This window comes from Eulemur rufifrons, chromosome 9, assembly GCF_041146395.1.
Source record: "Eulemur rufifrons isolate Redbay chromosome 9, OSU_ERuf_1, whole genome shotgun sequence".
Classification (NCBI taxonomy): Eukaryota; Metazoa; Chordata; class Mammalia; order Primates; family Lemuridae; genus Eulemur; species Eulemur rufifrons.
This window is the reverse complement of record NC_090991.1, coordinates 13898124-13918471: the sequence shown is the minus strand read 5'-3', so window position 1 is coordinate 13918471 and position 20348 is coordinate 13898124. Positions and strand designations below refer to the sequence as shown.

The following is a 20348-nucleotide window of genomic DNA, read 5'->3' as shown; positions in this document are numbered from 1 at the left end:
AGCCCTTGTATTCTGGGGTTTCTCCAGATTTGGGATAGTTATTGCCTTCTCGGGGCCCCTGTGTCCTGAGTCTATAACATGGTGAATCACACCTGCTCTGCCTGTTGGGAGGCGCAGACAGACAGGAGGTGAACAGACCCCGCACCTGTAAAGGGCCATGCATTTGTCACCGTACCGCGATCACAGCTGTTCTCCCTTTGGGGAGGAGATGAGCCCAAGCAGGAGAAAGTTGTCCCTCTCAACCAAGTCCTGGGCTCCAGGAGGGAAGGAGGGGGAGCCTTCACAGGACCTCAGAGAACAAGCTCCCTGCAGAGCCAGGTGAGGTTTGACAACCGTTGTGGCCAAGCTCTGAGGAGGCTCCAGCACGGGGCAGATGGCGACAGCCAATATACTCAGTGGGGAGAGCTGGGGTACAAAGGTGCTGGCCCCGGGGATGGAGTCCCTGGTTGTAGTGTCCAGTTTCAGCTACAGGAGATCCCAAATGTAGACAATTATTCCTGTTATGCTGCCTGACTCCTCCTTTAGGTTTGGGAGTAGCTGCAGGAGGCCTGGCTGGGGCAGCCCAAGGGCGCAGGACTCCCACACCCGCTCCAGAGCTCAGAGCAGGACCCGAGGGCTCCGTCAGCTCCCTGAGCACGTGGCCCAGCCCCGCAGAAGCTGCAGGGAAGAGCTCAGCCAGAAATGGCCACGGGCTTGTTTTCAGGGAGACAGAAGAAAGAGGAAGTGGCCCAGAGGTGGTGTGGGGGTGACTACTCGGGGAAGGACCTTAACCTCCAGCGCCTGCAGGATGGGAATCGAGGGCGAGGGGTTCGTTCTGCTCCAGCCGCACAGGCTCTTCCGGCTCTCCAGCGCCGAGCCCCTTTCTGTTCGGGGGCCTCTCCCCACGCTACCCCTCTGCCTGGACCACTCTCCCCAGCTTGGCCTGGGCAACTCTTATTTCCTTCAGGTCTCAGCCTGACGTCACTTCCTCAGAGAAGCCCTTCCTGGCCCCTGAATCTCATTCCATCCTCTCACCGTGTGACATTCTCATCAAACCCTGTACGTCCCCTTTATAGCACTCAACAGAGCTGATGTCAGTATACACGTATTTGTGCATTCCCAGGTGATCAACTTCTATCTCGGTCCCACTAGAGTTTAAGCTCCAGGAGGGCAGGGCCCAGGTCTGTTTGCTCACTGTGCTATGCCCAGGGCCTGGCCCAGGGCCTGCACATGGGGCCATGCAGTGAATGAATGAATGAGTGAATGAATGAATGAGTGAATGAATGCATGAGTCAGTGAATGAATGCCGTGCTGCCCTGGAGTGGAGAGAAGCTGGGAGCCCCTTAGAACACACAGCCTCACTAGTGGTTATCATCTGATCACGTCTAAGTCTCGTCCCAGCACTGTCCTTGTTCCTAAATACAATTCATTTGATTATAATCCATGAAGTGGGTGTGATACTCTCATTATACAGATATAGAAACCGAGTCTCAGAGATGACTGTGTCTTGCCCAAGTTGCACGTGTAAGTAGGTGGCAGAACTGATAAGAAACCCAGGCTGTCTATGCATTTATCTGTCCCTCTTCCTTCCTTGATCCAATGCCCTGCCACCCTACCACTCTCCCTTCCCTGCCCTCTCTGCTCAGAAGGGCCCCACAGGGCCTTACCCCAGGAGCGTGAGCTGGCAGGCCGGGTGCCGCAGCCCCTCGCAGAGCAGCCTCACGCCAAGGTCTCCCAGGTCGTTCTGCTGCAAGTCGAGCTCCGTCAGGCTGGGGCTGGTGCTGAGCACAGAGGCCAGGTCCTGGCAGCAGCTGGACGTGAGGCCACAGCTGACCAGCCTGCAGGAGAGACACATGTGGGCCCACAGTCATCGTCCTGAGGGCTCACTCTTGTGGGTAACTGGGGTCTGGCCTCCCTTTCCTGTAGCTATGGCCCTTTGGGGGCCCCGCGGTGACATTAAGGGAAGATAAAACTTTCCTCTTGCAGCCAAGGAGCCCCTCAGGATTCAGGCAACCTCCCTTTCTCACTCCTGTGTGACTGCCCCGAATTCTGCGCACCCCCCCGTATCAGCCTTGAGGAATGATTTACCCAGCATTCCACTTGTATACCTGGCCTAACCGTTAATCACCTCAGCCCTGCCAAACACCCAGAGTCGGCCGCCATGGGATGCTCGGGTGGGTTTCAGCATTAAGGGCATCTGCAGTCCAGGAGAGAACTGAGTGAGCTAACAGAGAAACAGAAGTTCGGGGGGGTATGATGGCTCCAGTAGGAACTGAGGACCTAGCCTGGGCTCCCCATTACGCGCTGGGGTCTGGGGTGTGCACTGTCCCAGGACAGGGCTGTGTCTGGCACCCTGCAGGCTGTGCCGAGCAGTGCCGCAGCTCCCCAGCCCGCCTTGTCTATCCGGGTGGATACCTCTGCCTCTCCCGTAGCTGAGCTGCAGCCGCAGGGGGTTGAGGTGGGGTCTGTCAGCCTGCCGCTGCTGGGCCTGGGGGACGGCCTGAGCTCCCTGATGTCCAGGGTGGCCCTGGTCCTCACTGTTCATGGAGCAAGAACACAGGGAGAGGATGGGACGGCTCACATAGGAGGACGCGCAGGGGTGGAAAGGTAGGCTGGTCTACACTGCCTTTCCAGATATACAGTTCCTCCTCCCCCTGCAGTGTGGGGGTTACAGAGATGCACCCGGCAGGCGCTGACATTGGGGTGGGTGGGGAGGAGGCTCATTGTGCCCCATTTAATCTTGGCAAACAAGGTACCCCTTAATTAGTGCAACCTCTCTGGAGGGCAAAATTAGCAATGGCCATGTCCTTCACCCAGCAATTCTATTTTTTAGAATTTACGCTACAGAAGATTCCTTGTGAGGAGGATGTTAACTGCAGCTGTTTACAGAGACAAAGACTGGAAAAAACCCAGATGCCTGTAACAGGGGACTGATTAAAAACATGGTAAACCCACATAGTGAAATTCCGTGCTGCCATTAACATCATGAAGCAACTTTGCGTGTACTGATGTGGGCCGTCTCCAGGATAGACGAAGGTACAGGACAATGTGTGTGGTGTGCGACCATTTATGCAAGGAAAGGGTTGTGTGTCTGCTGTATGTTGCATGTATATGGGCTGTTTCTGGGGACAGACTGTCTGAGTGTCCTCTGGTCTTTGGGGCTCAGCACGGCTAGGACTTGTCAGTCCCCAGTGGGAAGTCCAGGACCCTATTTGCAGTCCAAGCTGGTGACGTGTCACAGAGCCCTCACAGGGTCCCGGCTAAGAAAGGGGCCTGAAGATGTGGAAAACCAACCGTCAGACTGGCTTCAAGTCTTGATGCTGCTGCTTCCTGGCTACCTGAGCTTGGAAGAGTAATTTAATCTCTGAGACCCAACCTTGCCATCTGTAGTAGTAAGGATGAAATCTTGCAGGGACTCCTGAGTTCCTAGCCTTCCAGGGATCATTGACCCCTGATATTAGTAGGGGGTCCCCGCTGGCTCCCCTTCCTGTCCCCCCATCCCACCACCTCTTGGTTCAGGGTTACTGAGGGGAAACAGGCAACGGCCCTGGGAAGGGGAGAGGTTTGGCCTTGGGAAAAGGGAGGGAAGTGCGAGGTAGGACCAGGGCTGTGAACAAGGATCTCTCAGGCAGAAACAAAAGGAGACCCTGATGGCAGCCCTGTGAGGGGGCGAGCAGAGGACTGGGTGTGTAACTTTGTGCATCAGGGCAGGGACCTCCAAGAGAAAGTACTGGGAGCCCTCGGAGAGGTGACCAATCCACTTGTTTCTATACGGGGCATGGCTCTGGCCTCTTGGATGAGGTAGAAGACTGAAGTAAGTGGACACCAATGATTTTAGCTCTCAGACTGAGCGCCATGCAAGCAGGAAGACGTGTTTTAGGCAGACCACAGCTGGTGAGAACCCGAGAGCGACAGCAAGTGCTGTTCTAAGCACTTCACCTGTGAATCCTCACAAGCCTGTGAAGTTGGTGCTGTTGTCATCGCCCTCTGTGGTAGACTGTGAACATGGCCAGGGATTCTCCCCCCCGTCCCCACCTTGTGTCCATGCCCCTGGGTTCTGTCCTCCCATCCAGAGCTCGAGTCTATTTCTCTCCCCTGGAATCTTGGCGTGGCCATCATAGGCCTTGCTTTGGCCAATGGGACAATAGCAAACGTGACTCAAACAGGGGCTTGGAAAGTTCGTATATGCTGGGACTTGGGTGCTCCTGCTGCATTTGGAGCCTGGAGGCCACCTCCCTCAGCCCAGGTGTGGCTCAGCTTCCTCCTGACCCCCACAGCCTGGCTGACATTCTGCAGGCTCCTCCCTGCCCCCCAGAGAGGGTCTCACCTTCTCTGTGCCTGTCCCCTCGGTCTGCCCCACAGAGGCAGGCCAGGCTCCCCACCTCCCTTGCCCTCCCCACAAGGCAGTGTCAACCCAGGCACAATTACTGCAGTCGCCGCAGCCTGCAGCTCAGCTGTCTCAGCCCCTGGCAGAGGTGCTTGGCTCCTGCATCCGTGAGCACGTTGAAGCTCAGGTCCAGCTCCGTCAGCGTCTGGCTGGCGCTCAGCCCAAAGGCAAGGTCCTTGCAGCCCTCGGCCGTGAGGCCACAGCTGGCCAACCTGTGGGAGACACACACCCATGGCCTTTAGTTTCCTAACCCCTTGATTAAATAAGTACCTACAAGCACCATTGACCACCTACTGTGGGCCAGGTGGAAGTCAACGAGAACCTTCCCCAGGACTTCAGAAGTGCACAGGCTATTAGGGGATACACATAGAAACAAATAACAGTAAGTCAGTTTGGATCTTTTTTTAATCAAAACTTTCCAGTGTTTTCTGACATCATTCAGAGGAAAATTCAAGGTCTTTGTCCTGGTCTACAGGGCCCTGGTGACCTGGATCCTTGTCCCTTCTGTCCTCATCTCTAATCTCTTTTAACTCTGTCCCCATTGGCCTCCTGTCCCACCCCAGGGCCTTTGCACTGGCTGTTTCTTCTGCCTGGAACAATCTTCTCGCCTACGATCTCATGGTTCATTCTCCCACCTGCTTCAGGTCTTTGCTCAAAAGGAAGTCGCCTTGGGGACATCTTGCCTCACCACCCTCCCTATTTTAAGATTGTGTGCCCTCCCCAGACTCCCTCCTCCTTCCTTCTGCTTCCTTTTCTCTTCACTCCCTATCAAACACAATATATTTACTCACTTATTTGGCTTCTCGCTTTCCCCCATCCCCAGAATGGAAGCTCCACGAGGAAGGAATTTTGCCTGTTTTCATCACTAGCTGAACCCCAGTGCCCAGGCAGGGGTGGGGAGCCTGCGCTGCACCCCTTTAGTAAAAGCATTTGTTTTGTAAAATTTGGATTCCATCAAAAGGCCGCACTTAAGGACCTAGAAGGCCACCTGTGGCCTCAAGGCTGCAGGTTCCCCAGGCCTGCTAGTGAAGGAATGAATCAAAGGCATCGGAAGAGAGGGAAGTCAGGTACAGCTGGAGGCAGAGGAGTGTGTGGTTGGTGCTGACAAAGGGAGGAGGAGGAGGTGTGGCCTGGAGTGAGCAGCACCCAGGGGGAGGGTGGGGCAGGGGCAGGCCTGGCTGGCAGGGCAGAAGCAAAGTTACTGCAGGGGTTTAGCCATGTTGGTGTAGAGGCTGCAACGGGTGGGTTTGGGTGGAGATGGGGCTTGAGGGTGAAGCTGGAAAACCTCACGATAGTGGTAGGTCTTGAACGTAATTATAAGATGTTTGACTTTATTCAGGTGGCACTGACGGCCCCTCTCGAGCACAGTAGTGATGCGACCTTTGCCCTGCTTTGGAAGGACCCCTAAAGGCCAGTGGAGGATCTGGGTGGGGCCGGCAGGAAGCAGGTGGTTCAGCGGGAGGATGGGCACCTGGGTCAGAGCAGCGGCTGTGGGAGATGTTTCCGGTGGACCCCGCGGCTCTCAGTGGGGTCCAGGAGGCTCTAGATTGGATGCGGAGTTGAAGCTGCTGCCGCTCGCTGAGAGAGCAACGTGAGAGGGGCAGGTCAGCTTCAAGGGCGGACGACCAGGCAGTCGCACAGTCGCGCAGGGCTGTGCACGGAGAAGGGCCTGCGACAGGGGCTTAATGCTCCGTGGCTGCCGCCACCTGAATTTCTTAATTTTGTGTCTGGATTGTTGTGAGTGAAGTCTGATGGGACGGTGGGGCCTCGGCTCATGTGTGATCTCCTGCCACGTCACCCCCTCCCTCTGCAGGAAGCAATCTTGGCCATCCCCTTGCCGCCTCCTGGTGTTGTGGGGCCCCTGCCCAGCCTTCCCCTCAGCACAGTGACCTCCGCCACCCGCTGTCAGGGCTGGGGAGGTGGGGGTGGGGCATCTTTGGGTAGGTATGGTGGCAGCTGTCCTCGCTCTGGGCTAGACAGGCCAGGTATCTCCCCTTCCCTACCACCCAAATCCACGGCGTATTTTCCACCCACTTTGGGGCACAGGCCATGGGTCTGGTGGCCAGTGGGAGGGGGCTCCTGGCATCCATGTGCATGTGGCCCCTGCCAGGGTCTGCACACACTCTGCTAGTGTCCCGGTGCCTGAGGGAGGGCAACATTAAATAGCAAATACAAACACCAGGTAGGTTGGGAGAGGAACTGGAAGAAAGAAGAAAGCTTTATATCTTAGTGCCTTTGATGGCACTTTTCTCTTGAGCTTTGAGGAAGGGCACTGCATTTTCATCTCGTACTGGGTCCTGAAAATGATGTAGTTGGCCCTGAGAGGAGGAGCAGGTGTTCTTTAGTTGAGGGAGAGCCCGGTTTAGAACATGCTGAGTGTGAGGAGGCTCTGGGGCCTCCCAGAGGAAGGCGTCGGGATGGGTCTGGATTGCAGATGGAGGCTTGGCGGGCACCCTGGGAGGGGACATTGGGCGTGGTTGTGACAGGGGCTGTGTGTGAGGAGGGCGGAGGCCTGCTTAGACATCAAAGAGCCCTGCCAGTCTAAAAGCTCTGTCTCTCCCTGCTCTCACAGCATCTGCTTCGACTGTCCCACCCAGCTGGGAGTCCGAGGTCAGCTGTATTGAAGACACGTCCCAGCACTTGACATTTTAGAGTGCCCCTGGCCTTTGCTTATGTCCGTGCTCCCAACCCGGAGCTGCAGAGTGTGGCCCAAGAAAGTCGGGGATCCAGCTGGCAGATGTGGCTCTGTGATCACCACCTGCGCATCTCACACTTGAGGGGCCCTTCCCAGATGGCTGTGTCCTGCCAGCCACCACCCTCCCTGGATGACAGGTTCCGGCCCCCTGGCTTGTCTGGTTTCCTGCTTGTTCATCTGCCCACCTCCCCCGTGCATGTTCCTGTCCCCAGGACTCATCTCAGCATAAACAGATGTGCTCTATTCCTCCCCAAAGGACTGGCCATTACAGGCTGTGCTGTGTGGATTCCTCTTCCTCAAATCCCAGCATCTCCCCAGCCCCACTGAGGACACTTGACCTTGACCTCAGTGAGGAGCCTGAGACCATGTGACTCTGGTGGGTGGAGTGGGCTGGTGAAGGGCAGAGGCTCTGGAGCCAGACACACATGGGTTCAAATCTCACCCCTGTCAGTTACAAGTTAAAGACTATGGGAAGGTTTGTCCATCAAGTTTCAGTTTACTAATCAATAGCATAAATTTGCTGTGCCTATTGCACAAGGTGCTTCCAAGAAATCCAAAAGTGAGATAAGCCAGAGAGAGAGAGAGAGAGAGAGAGAGAGAGAAATACTGCGTGATCTCACTTGTATGTGGAAACTAAAAAACATAAAATACATACGGTATAATGGTGGTTACTGGGTTGAAGAGGGCGAGGAAATGGGGAGATGTAGGCCACAGGGTACAAACTTGCAGTTATGTATTTAAAAAAAGAGAGAAATCCAATCATTAGTTAGGACTTTGCTGGAGGGTCATGGGTAGTCTGGCATCCAAAGGCAGGAAAGCTGTGTGCTCCTCATTTAGAGCCAGATTTTTTAGTGTGGGAAATATTGACACTTGCCTGATCCATGGTTGGTAATCTTGGACATGTTCTTCGTTTGCTTAGTTTTTGTGGGTTTTTTTTTTTTTTTTTTTGAGATAGAGTATCACTCTGTCGCCCAGGCTGAGGTGCAACAGTGTCATCATAGCTCACTGCAGCCTCAAACTCCTGGGCTCAAATGGTCCTCTTGCCTCAGCCTCCCTAGTAGCTGGGACTACAGGCACATGCCAAGAGGCCTGGCTAATTTTTCTATTTTTAGTAAAGACGGGATGTTGCTCTTGCTCAGGCTGGTCTCGAACTCCTGAGCTGAAGCGATCCTCCGGCCTCAGCCTCTCAGAGTGCTGGGATTATAGGTGTGAGCCACTGTGGCTGGCCCAGTTTTCTTTCTTTTCATGACACTACCCCAGTGAGCCAGCATTAATCAGATCCCACTTTCCTGACAGAGAGGAGGTGTTGGTGCTGGGCTGTGCCCTCACTGGCTTTGTGTCCCTGCTCTCCCATCGCCAGCTGTGTGGATTTGGCAAGTCAGTTAACTCCCCTGAACCTGAGTTCCTAACATGTGGAAAATGGGAATAATTGTCCCTGCTGTCCCACTTTCATAGGTTCTTATTTGGAAGGCCCAAGAAGATGATGGATATGGGGGTGTTCTGGTTTGGAGATTGTGAAGTTCTGTGCCAAAGTAAGGGGTACATTGCAGATTGGAGTCTTCCCACTGGGGTGTGAGGTTTGAGGTAGGACCAGGATTCCTGAGTCTCATTCAAAAGTGCTTTCTACTGGGCTCAGGTGGTGCTAATTGGAATGATGGGGGAGGGGCAGAGCAGCCTCTTGTGGACACAGAAAGTGACAGCATGAGGCTGGATTTGTCTCCTTCTGTCTGCTCAACTCGCACTGTGACCCTTTTTCAAGAGCAGTCTCTTGCTTGCTTTCCTTTCTTGCAATCTCCCTTTTCCCAAACTCTCATCACTTTCTTTCCTTCACTTCCCTTGGAAACTAGCTTAGATTTCATGATCCCTCATTGCCAATATCTGACCTTCCATTACATTCTTCTGGCTAACCTGAAACTCTGCCATATTTCCATTGCCCACCAAACTCCCACCTGTGTAGCATGGCAAGTGGCCACCATCATGAACCACGTCCACACCTCTCCCATGGGCCTCAACAATGCCTGGCACACAGAGGTCTCCTGCCCCACAATGGCCATTTGAAGACTTTACCTTCTCCAAACCCCAACACCTCAACCCTCACCCTCATCCTCACTCACAGCAGACAACTCAATTCCTATTTCACAGAGAAAAATGAAGCTGTGAGATGGGAACCCTTCAGCTTCCCATGGTCAAACCTATGTGCCTACCTCTCTCTTCCCCGTCCTCATCTCCCCTCCTATTACGGTAGAGGAGACACTTCCTCTTTCCTCCAAGGCCAGTCTCTCTCCTCCCTCTCAGGATAGAGGTTCATGCCTGACTCCTTCTCCTTCTTGGACCTTCCATCACCCGTCCTCCACTGATACCCAAACTGAGGTCTTTTTCCTTCTTAAACGCAAGTAAGCACACACACACGCACACACACACACACAGTTGGCCCAACATCCCCCTCTGCTTTAGTGCACTTCTCCCCTTCATTACCAAAGTCTTTGAAAGACATGTTTGTATTTGCAGCCTAATTTTTTCTTTCTTTTTTTTTTTTAACTTCTGTCTCCCTCTTCAATCCATTCCAGTTTGCGTTCTGGCTCTTTCATGCCACAAAAGCTGGCTCTGCTAAGGCCATCCAACACTCCTGTCACTAAACCAATGGATAGATTTCAGTTCTTATCTTATTTGACCTCCCAGCATAAGTGGCCCCTGCTGACCCATCCTCCTTGAAACCCTTGGCTCTGTTCAATTCCATGACACCACACTCTCCTGGTGTCCCTGTCACCTACACCTACCTGACTGCTCATTCTCAGGCTTCTTTGTTTGCTCTTCTTTGGCCATTAAAAAGTTGTGGAGTGGGATTCCCCAAGACTTGATATGCAGTCTTCTCTTTGCATGTGAATTTTAGGATCAGCTTGTTCATTTGTGCACAAAATGTAGCTGGGATTTTTGGTAGGGATTACATTGAATCTGTAGATCTATTTGGGGATATTGTCACTTCAAAAATATTAAGTCTTCCAATCCATGAACATGGGATATTTTTTCATTTATTTAGGTCTTATTTAACTCCTTTCAACTGTGTTTTGTAGTTTTCAGTGTACAATCCTTGCTCTTCTTTTGTTAAATTTTATTCCTAAGTATTTTATTCTTTTTGATAGTATTGTGAGTGGAGTTGTTTTTCTAATTTAATTTTTGGGTTGTTGATTGCTAGTGTATAGAGGTATGATTAAATTTTTATATCTATCTTATTTCCTAAAACCTTGCTGAATTTGTTCACTAGTTCTAATAGTTATGTTTGTGGATTACTTAGGATTTTTTTTTTTTATAAAGAACATCGTGTCATCTGTAAATCCCCAATCTGGGAGACTTAAATTTTACTGTTTTGCCTAAGTACCCTGGATGGAATCTTTAGTATCATGTTGAATAGAAGTGACAGGAGCAGACATCTTTGTCTTATTCCTGATCTTAGGGGGAAGGATTCAGCTATTCACCATAAAGTATGATATTAGTTGTGGGTTTTTCATAGATGACCTATATCAGGTTGATAAAATTCCCTTTTATTCCTAGTTTTCTGAATGTTTTCAATGTGAGAAGCTACTGAGTTTTGTTTAGTGCTTTCTCTGTGTCTATTGACATAGTTATGTGGTTTTTGTCCTTTATTCGATTAACATAATGTATTGCGTTCATTGATTTTCCTAGGTTAAAAAAGCTTTACATTCCTGAGATAAATCCCACTTGGTCATACTATAGAATTCTTTTTATATGTTGCTAGGATTTTGTTGAGGATTTCTGCATATGTATTCATAAGGGATATTGGCCTGTAGGTTTTTTGGCATGTCCATTTGGATACCTCAGAGGAACTTGAAACCAACATGCACAAGATCACACTCATGACACCCCAACCACACCTCTTTCAGTATTCCCCATCTCAGTGAAGGTATCACTAGCCCAGGACCGGCTGTGACCCAAAACCTAAGATTGTCCTTGATATCTCCTTCTCCCTTTCTCCATAAATCCAATCCCTCACTGAGCCCAGTTATTTTACTTTTGTACGTCTTTTGAATCCAGTCAGTTCTTTCCATCTCGATTGCCAATAACATCGTCTAAGCGATCACTGTCTCTTACTGAAACTACTGTCATTTTCCTTAGTCTAAGCTATCACCATCTTTACAGAAATTACTGAAATTTTCCTACTAACTGGTTTTTCAACCTCTACCTTTGCACCCTTCCCATACATTTTTTTGCATGGTAGCCAGTTTCTAAGTTGAAAATGTACTGATCTTGCCAACTTTCTGCTTAAAATACCACTGCATCAGGAAAAGACCCCTAATCCCAACATGGACCACTGGCCTTGCCTTGTCTGGTTCCTGCTCATCTCTGTAGCCTCCTCTCACCCTTTGCTCTCTGCCCTCCAGACACACAGGCCTGCTTCAATTCCTGGGCTGCCCCGTCCTCCCTCCTGCCACAGGGCCTTGGTACATTTGTACCTGCCGTTTCCTCTGCCTAAAACTTTCTCCCTCCTGCTGCTCTCAGTTAAATCCTTTGTATTCTTCAGATCTCTTTCAAGCTTCACTTCCTCAAGGTTGTTCTCTCCACTGGAGCCCTTATCTCCAGTGGAGAAAACTTATATTATACATTTGTTAGTATAGTTCCTGGTTATTATAAATTTATTATGCATTTGTTAGTATGGTTCCTGGATTAATGCCACTCTGTTGCAAACTGTGTGAGAAAAAATAATCCTGTCCCTGTTTGTTTAGCGTAGTAGCCCTGGCACCTGGCACAGAGCATAGGCAGAGAGGGGCAGAACGAATATTTGATCAATACACAGACCAATCCCTCATCCTACACTCAGCTTCTGCCTTGCATCTTCTGCCCATCCTTGCTTCAGAGCAGAACCCAGGCCAGACTCACCGCAGGGTCTCCAGGTGGCAGCGAGGACGACTCAGGGTCTCACAAAGACTGTGCACTGCAGAGCGGCTCAGGGAGTTTCCACTTAGGTCCAGCTCCTTCAGGCTTCCGGAGTCCTCAAGAACGGAGAAGAGAACCAGCCAACTGGCATCTGTGACTGGGGCCCGTGTGAAGCTGGGGGAGGGAGAGAGGGACGGGAGAGATGTGATCTGTGTGTGGGGTCTGATGTGCACAGCCCTGCACTACACAGTGGGGGTTCTGTCCCCCTGAGCACCAGGCCACAGTGGCAGTGCCATCCCTGGGACTGGGCAGCCTCCCCGCCAGGCCCTCTGTCCCTGCCTCCCTGGGCTAGGAGCTCCTGCTCTGTGTGGCTCCTCATTCTACAGCCCTTACCATAGCACACTGAAGTGTTCATTTTGTGTGTCTGTTTCTGCCTTAGTCTGGCAGTTTCTTGAAGGCAGAGGCAGATACTTGTCATCCTTTGCATCTGCAGTGCACAGCATGGGGCCTGGCCCAGAGCAGGAGCTTGGTGATTTGGACAGCCTCCTGTCTTTGACGCAGACACACCTGTCTTCCTTTGGCACAGACGTTCTGTACTCCCAGTGCCCAGAAAGGAGAGGAAGAGGTGGGAAGTGGGCACAGAGGCTGGGAGAGGTGATCTGAGGGTGACTTTATGTTGGAAGGTTGTATGTGATCATATAGACTGTGGTCTAGGTTGGCTTGCCTGGGACCCTGTCCCCTTCCACACATAGCAAGACCATGGAGAGGGTCTGCAGGAGAGAGGTGGCTAAGGGAATGTCCTAGGGGAGAATAGTTGCAGCCTGATGGGGAGAGTATGATGGACTTGATCTGAGAGTGTTAGAATAGACTCTGCCTTGTATAATTTCTACCCATTTAATTTCTCCATTTTCACACACTGCTTTAGTGACCTCCTCTACTTCCCAGGGCTTCACCTTCTTAAGCTCTATTCCAAGTCTCAGACTAATATTTCTATTTTCTCCCATCCAAGTAGTAACGGGGCCCAACCCTGCTTAGCTTCCGAGATCAGACGAGAGCAGGTGCTTTCGGGGTGATATGGCTATAGGCAGATATTTGTATTTTCTGGCCAGATCGCTCCACTAACTTTTTGACCTAATACATCCCAATATGCCCCCAACCTTAATTCATCTTCCCTGTAAGTCCGCAGAGGGGTGCAGAGGTGAGGAGCAGAGGCGGGGAGCCCCCTGCAGGTCAGCTCCACTCCCTGCGCCTCACTCAGTCTCCTCTGCAGCAAAAACAGGACAACCACAGCACCCCCGCGGAGGGTTTCGTGAGGATTAAAAGATATTCCAGAGATTCCCAAAGGTTTTAAGTTTCAACAACTTCCAAAGTATAAATGCTACAAACGTATCTAAAAAGCCATCATTCAAAAGTCCAAATATTTGATTTTCTTTTACATTTATTTAGTTCTGTGAAACTTGAAAACTACGTCTTAAATTTTTTTTCAGTCGGCATTTGCCATCTTTAATAAAAGTGACTGAAAGAAAACATTAAAAACTAATTATTCAAAATGCACGATGCTTCATTCCAAGCCAAGTACCAGGAGCCTCCACCCTGCCGTCCTCAGTCCCTTCATGTCTCTCCTTGTCCTCGTCTCCCTTCCCACGGCCTTCGGCCAGTCTTGCTTATTTCTTCCTGGACTGTTTGTGTGCAGGAGCCCCTTGCTGTCCTCTCTGCCCTGCCTGGCTGACTCCGTGCCTTGAAACCCCCTTCCCACTTGCAGTGCAGCCTCCGACTGTCCCGTGGGATCCCACAGGCTCCACTTGCCACTGTCCGTCCCAGGCTCTCTTGGTCTGGCCTGGTGTTCCTGGTTCCTCATGCCCCACATCCGGCCTCTGCCTCTGTGCCTGCTCAGGACCCTTCTGACGGCCCCACATCAGGCCACTGCCACTTGCAGCACTTGTACCTGGGTCCTTCATGGCCTATTGCACCATTTCATTTTATATTTTATTTTATTTTACTTTTGCTTATGAGACAGGGCTCTGTTGCCCCAGCTGTAGTGCAGTGGTGTCATCATAGCTCACTGCAGCCTCAAATTCCTAAGCTCAAGAGATCCTCCTTCCTCAGCCTCCCAGGTAGCAGGGACTATAGGTGCATGCCACCATGTCCAGCTAATTTTTCTATATTTTTGTAGAGATGGGGTCTCACTCTTGCTCAGGCTGGTCTTGAACTCCTGACCTCAAGTGATTCTCCTGCCTTGGCCTCCTGGAGTTCTGGAATTACAGGCGTGAGCCACCGTGCCCAGCCCTACTTCATGTTTATAGCGATGAACAACTAGGAACAACCTAAGATGGGCAGGAATACTGGAATGGCTGAATCGGCATGGCACTTTCCCTCTGGAAAACCACGTGGTCATTCAAAAGGGTTTTGCATCAGACTACTTAACTCAGGGAGGTGACTTTGAGATATGAAGAAAATAAAGCTGATGTGAAATAAAATATATGGTGTGGTTCGATTTTGCAACAGAAATGTGCATAGGAAAAGAGTAGAGTGTTAGACTTCCTAGAATTGGCCATCAGTTCTTAATGATGGTCATCTCAGAGTGACGGAATTCTAGTTGATACTAATTTTCATCTTTCTGCTTACTTATCTGTCCTTATTTTTCTACAATGAACATAAGTTTTATTGTGAGAAAAAACTTTAAAAATCTGACAATAAAAGACTCAAATCAAACATTTCTTCCTCTGAGAATTTTTTCCTTCCTGGTCCCTTAGGAAAGTGGTCACTCCCTTCCTTTGGCCACCAAGGTACCGTGGCCATACCTTTAGTAGGTATAATAATGTATTCATACCTGTAATAAGGCATCACACTCTACTGTCATTATTGGGTGAATGTCTGTCTTCTCCCCCAGGTTTTGAACTCCTTAGGGCAGGGATTGTGCATTTTAATCTGTGATGTGTAGGGCCTGGCATAAAATTAGTGCTCAATAACTATTTATGGAATGAGCCATCTAAAGGGGGAGATAGACACATACCAATACTATGGTCAACACCGCAACAGAGGCAGGGGAACCCGGTGGGCAAGTTCTCAGCGTTGCTGGGCTGGAGGAGGATTAGCGAAAGATGCTGTTGGGTGCTCAGAGGGTGGGTTTCAGGTTGACTGCCTGGGGCAATCGTGGCACCACTGACACAAACAAAGAAGTCAGGTTTTCAGGGACAAATAGGGGACTTCTTTTCAGACATGCGTTCTGAGGTGGTGGGGGACGATCTCAGGGCCAGTGTCCGTGTCATTGAGGGGGTTCCTGGAGCAGCCGAGTGAGCAGTTTCTCAGAGAGGAAGCAGGTGGAGAGAGGAGCAGGGGCAGGTGGGCTGTGGGGTCCTTGGGCAGTGTGGGGCGGCTAAGGTCAGTGTGAAGGGGGAGTGCGTCCAAGAGAGAAAGCGAGTGGCCGTCCTAGGGGTAGGAGAAGGGCCGCAGCTCAAGGCGGGGCCCCACCAGGCCTCCCTGGAAGCCAGCAGGACCCGTCCCACCATGGACAGAGAACAGTGGTCAGACTGTGCAGTTAGGAGTCACTGGTGACCAGGCCCAGTGACAGTGCTTTCGGTGCTCAGGACATTCAGGCCCATGGGACAGATAGAGGGGCTGGAGAGAGGAGGGGCGGGTACTCACAGGACTACCCCGGGGGGCCTCCACGAGGGTCTGTGCCGTCCACCCTCATTCAGTTGAAGCCTCTTCACGTGGTGGCAGAATTTAATGCAGAAAGTGACCACCAGGAGCTCCACGTCTGTTTGGACACACACGCTTGTTCCTTGGAAATGGGCCATCGCCTGTGTCAGGAAGTCCTCGTCCTGAGTCTCATACAAACAGTGCAGCACCTCCAGAGAGCGTGGCTGCAGCGGGGCCTGCAGGCCCTGGGCCTCCGCCTCGGCCCACTGCAGCAGCTCCCGCCTCCTCTCCCGGCACGGCCGGCGGCCGAAGATGTTCTCCATCTCTCTCCCCGCCTGCTCACTTAGAAGGCCGAATAGGAAACGCGTGGTTGGTGCCCCAAACACGTCATGGCTTTTGTATGCTTCCTGTAACTTTTCCACAACTCCGGTGCGGTTAGGATGTTCACCTCTGTCCTCCGTATCCCCCAAGGCACAGGACATTGCTGCAAAGAACTCCTGGAAGCACAGGTGGGTGAAGCTGTAGTTCAGAGAGCTGTCGTGCTTTTGAAGAACACCCATCTGCAAGAAAGTGGAGATGATGGCCCAGTCTAACTTGTGCTTTCTGAAGTCACGTGGGCTGAAAAGGCTCTTTCCTTGCCAGACGCCCTCAGCAGCCAGGGAGCAGAGGCCCCTCAGCTGGGGCCCCAGGGGCTGAGCTGGGAGAGCCTCAGAGAGGAGCTGCAGACAGAGGCCCGTGGCCGTCCAGGGGGTCAGTGTGAGCTCTTCCCCCTGCTCCATCTGCTGCTTCAGGGAAGAGCAGACCAGCCAGGACACGAAGGGCAGGAGACACAGGGTCCAGACTGCTCGGTTTGACTCAACCAAGCCAAAGGCTCTAATTGCTTCACTTTCATCTGTGAAATAGTTGTAGAAATATTCCTTCCTGCCGGAATCAGAGAACCCCAGGACCTCCACCCACCGTGGCTGCTCCAGAGAAGGAATGAGCTTCTGCAGAGCCGTGGTCCGAGTCGTGATCAGCAAGGAAGCCTCGGAAAGTATGGTTTTCCCCAGCAAACTGCCCAGCAGGTCGTGCACCGGCTGCTGCTGGCTCCAGTGCAGACAGAAGTCAGCACTCTGCTCCTCCAAGACCCATCTTGGCTCATCCACGCCGTCGAGGATGAAGAGCAGATACTCTGGGCAAGACAGGATCTCTCCAAGGAGAGCCGGAGAAGCTCCTGAGGCTTTTGTGATGAGCTCAGCCAGACTCAGCTTCTTGGCCTGGGCCAGCTCCCTGCAGCTGAAGTAGAAGACGTGCTGGAAGCAGTCTCTGTACAGCTGGCCTTCCTCCCAGGCCCTCCTCACCTGCCTGGCCAGTGTTGACTTCCCAATTCCAGCAGCACCGTGCAGTATGACCACGCGAGGTTCTGCTTGGGCGCCCAGACCTGGGCCAAATAAGTCTCTCATCTCAATCAAATGTCCTTGATTCTCCGCCACGTCATGATGCCAGCTTCCCCTGACCAGGGACTCACAGCCTCTGGGGTGAGGTGTTTGTAAAAGTAGCAGCTGTGTGAAGTTTTGGTACAAATCTTCATTTTCCCAGGAATGTGAGGAATAGGGGTTCTCTATCTTCTTGTTCTGGAATCTTTCTGTCATTCCTAAGAGAGGGAAGGGTGGAACATAAAGGTATAGAATAGACTTGTTCATTCATTCAGCAACTATTTTAGACACCTCGTCCAAGCCACACACTGCCCTGGCTGCAGACATTGGTGTGTTCTTGCCATGCAGTGGGAGGAACATGGGCTTTGGAGTGGGAGAGGTGAGAATGGGCACAGCAGGAAGGGAAAGAGAAAGGGGCCAGGTGAGGACTGTCAGAAAGCAGCAGCAGGGTGAGGAAAAAATCGCTCCACCAGGGATGGATTTTCTAGGTTCTAGCCCTTGTTCTGCCACTAAATGCTGTGGGAGCTTGGACAAATGAGCTGCTCTCTCTGGCCCTTCTGCTTTGGGAAGAGGTGACCACTTTGCTGCTGTCGTGAGAATAGGAAGGGAAAAGGGTGTAGCTGAGGTTTGCAGCCTGGGTGATTCAGGGTGGCAGAGAGCAAAATAAGAGAAGTCTGCTGAGGGAACTGGGTTGGGCTGAGAAATGAGCCTGGCCCCCTCTTGGGGCCCATCTGGAGAACAGAGTCCTCTGGAACATCTGGACCACCCTGACCCCAGGGATCTTCAGAGCCCACCAAGATTGCCAGCTGAACTCTGCTGAGGTGAGGACCATGACACACATGGTACCCAGTTGGGTGAGACCCACTACCTGACCATATGGGTCTCAGTTTCCCCATCTGTCAAATGGGGAGGGATATAATCTCAGCACTGGCAGGTCCCTGAAAGATATTTTGAGGCCTGCTGCTCTCACCACCCCATCCTGGCTCCTCCACACTTCCTCTGCTGTCCCCCATTCCAGGTCCCCATGCAGGTACACACTCACCCAGGTGGAGACCCGCTGGCTGACTCACAGCCCTACCCCTGGGAGCAGGGCCCGAAGCCCACACCCATCTTTCCCAGCATCCCCCTCCCAGGCACTGTGAGGACCACAAGGGGGCCTGGGAATGCACTTGAATAGAAGAGGGGGTGGGGCTCTGGGGCCCAGCAAGGGTTCCCCAGCTCCAGCCTAGTCTGGGGCCTGGATCCCCCCTTAGACAGGGTGGTCCCAAGTCACTACCCTGAGCTTCACCTGGCAGAGAGGGTTCATTGGTGGTGGTGGGGTCCCTGGCGGGGGTAGCTGGGGCCAGGAGACTACAGCAGGCAGAGGGGCCCTTTGTCCTCTCACCTAACAAGTCTTCCTCTTCCCTGGCCAGGGCATAGGGCAATCTCAGGCCCAACATCCTCCAGGTGCGGTGGGCCAGGTCTCAGGCCTGCTGCTCTCCAAACTCAGCCGCGAGGCGTGAGGCCACCTCCGTGCCACTCATCTTCTCAGGTAGAATTCCCTTCACATCGTAAGAGCCCAGGAAGGGTGCTTCAGTTTGCAGGCAAAACAGGAACTTCTTCAGCTCCTCTGTACTCAGTAGCTCCAACTTGTAGCCCAAGTGGGCTCTGCTGACCATCTCTGACCCAGGGTTGGAGGACTGGGGGATGTTCAGGGAACAGAGGAGGTGAGTGGGTGGTGATGCACATCAGGCAGGCAGAGAACAGTGGTCTCCTTTGCCTTGGCCCCTACTATCTCCCACTGTGGGACTCCCACTGGGATCACTCCTCTTGGCTTGGTAAACTCGTATTCAGCATTCAGAACCCAGTTTTGGAAACCCCAGGGCATCTGCCAGTAGATGGTGTTGGGGGTGGGGGAAGGGAGTGGTAGGAAAAGTCATGGCAGGGAGGGGCCCGGAGGGGACTGGGAGACACTGGAAGAAGTCAGGTTATGTGGGGGTACTGGGGTGGGGCCCAGGGCCTGGATGGGGGAATAGGAGGGTGGGGGATGGGGTGTGGGTGACACTCACGGTTCTGTGTTCCTCTCTCCTGGTCCCTGGACTCCTGGGATTAATCTTTGAGCTGCAAGGCTAGCAGGAGGTGGGTTAGGGGAGAGGCAAGGCAGGGGTTGGGCTTCCCCGTCCCCGGTCTCTTCAGACCTCTCCTGGCCCTGAGACACCAGCCAGTGATCACAGCCCCAGGCAGCCAGAGCAGGAAGAAACGTCATCCAGAGGAAACTCATGACAGGCCAGGGGAGGCGGGGCGAGGGGCACGGGCTGAGATGAGGCGGGGCAAGAGGCACAGGCTGAGACAGGCCAGTGCTGCAGCGAGTGCAGACCATACAACATGCAGTGCACACACCTCATGCAGGCCCCCGCCAGCCCAGCACGAACAGCCTGCCACAGACCCAGGGCACAGACTTTCCTGGCACTCGGGTGTGGGGCCCAGGCCCAGGCTCTCAGGATGGGAGGGGCCCCTGTGTCTGCCAGGGGGAAACATTAGACCTGGGCCAGGGAGCACCTTTCCTGGCCGTTCATGGTTTGGGGGGCTTCCTGAGCCCCATTGCTCATCCTGCCATGCTCCCAGGGGCACTGAAGTGTGTGTCCCAGGCCCAGGGGTCTCTGTGCTTTATGAGCAGCCTGGCGCCCAGCTAGTAAACATTTCCTCCGGAAAGGAGAACAGCCCCACCTCATCCCTGCAAAGCCAGGCCTCGGGGAGCTGGGCCCAGACCTTCTTCCTGTTTTGCAGAATCAGCAGAGGCCAAAGTCTCCAGGTTGAGGAGTGGCGACACCCAACTGATTTGCTGTTGTAAAATAAATAGCGCCTGGAGTGTCTGGAGATGCCTTGATTTGACCTGGGCTGGCAGAGGCCAGGCTGCAGCCCATGGCTGTTGCCAAAAGCTCGGCACTTGTCCACGAGGCCGAATTATAAGAACAAGGACAAGTAGTTGAAGAGAAGGAAAGAGGTTTATTACTTTGCCGGCAAAGGAGGATAAAGGCAGACTGTCATTTCCAAATCCAATTTCTCCTGCACATAGGCAGAAATACAGGGCTTTGAAAGGGAGGGCCCCTCAGTTCTAGGCTAGTGTGGTTAACTACTGTAATCGTCCCATCTCTGCCAAAGACAAAGCCTGTGAACTCCGCCACTGCCCAGCTGGGGTTCTGGTGCCAGCTGGGATAGGAACAAAAGTCCTTCTCCCTGCTCCGGCCTACCACTGGCCTGAGGCAGGGACGTAGGTTTCAGTTCTCAAAAACAGTGGGGGAAGTTTCAAAGAGACAGAAAATATTTTTGCTGTTTTTTTTCCCCCAGGCCATTCATTGCT

At 52.6% G+C, this 20348-nt stretch overlaps 1 protein-coding gene across 2 annotated transcripts in view; it reads right to left on the bottom strand.

The window, feature by feature from the left end:
- The window catches only part of LOC138391956 (NACHT, LRR and PYD domains-containing protein 1-like), a 38255-nt gene extending 21164 nt beyond the window's left edge, over positions 1–17091 (bottom strand). For both annotated transcript variants that reach the window (XM_069482133.1, XM_069482134.1), the window contains exons 1-4: positions 15597–17091; positions 11955–12125; positions 4408–4578; positions 1647–1817 (exon numbers count right to left, since the gene is read on the bottom strand). In XM_069482133.1, the coding sequence (XP_069338234.1) occupies positions 1647–1817; positions 4408–4578; positions 11955–12125; positions 15597–17035 (1952 nt within the window). In that variant the 5' untranslated portion in view covers positions 17036–17091. The remainder of the gene's footprint in view (positions 1–1646; positions 1818–4407; positions 4579–11954; positions 12126–15596) is intronic.
- Between the last annotated feature and the right edge of the window lie 3257 nt (positions 17092–20348).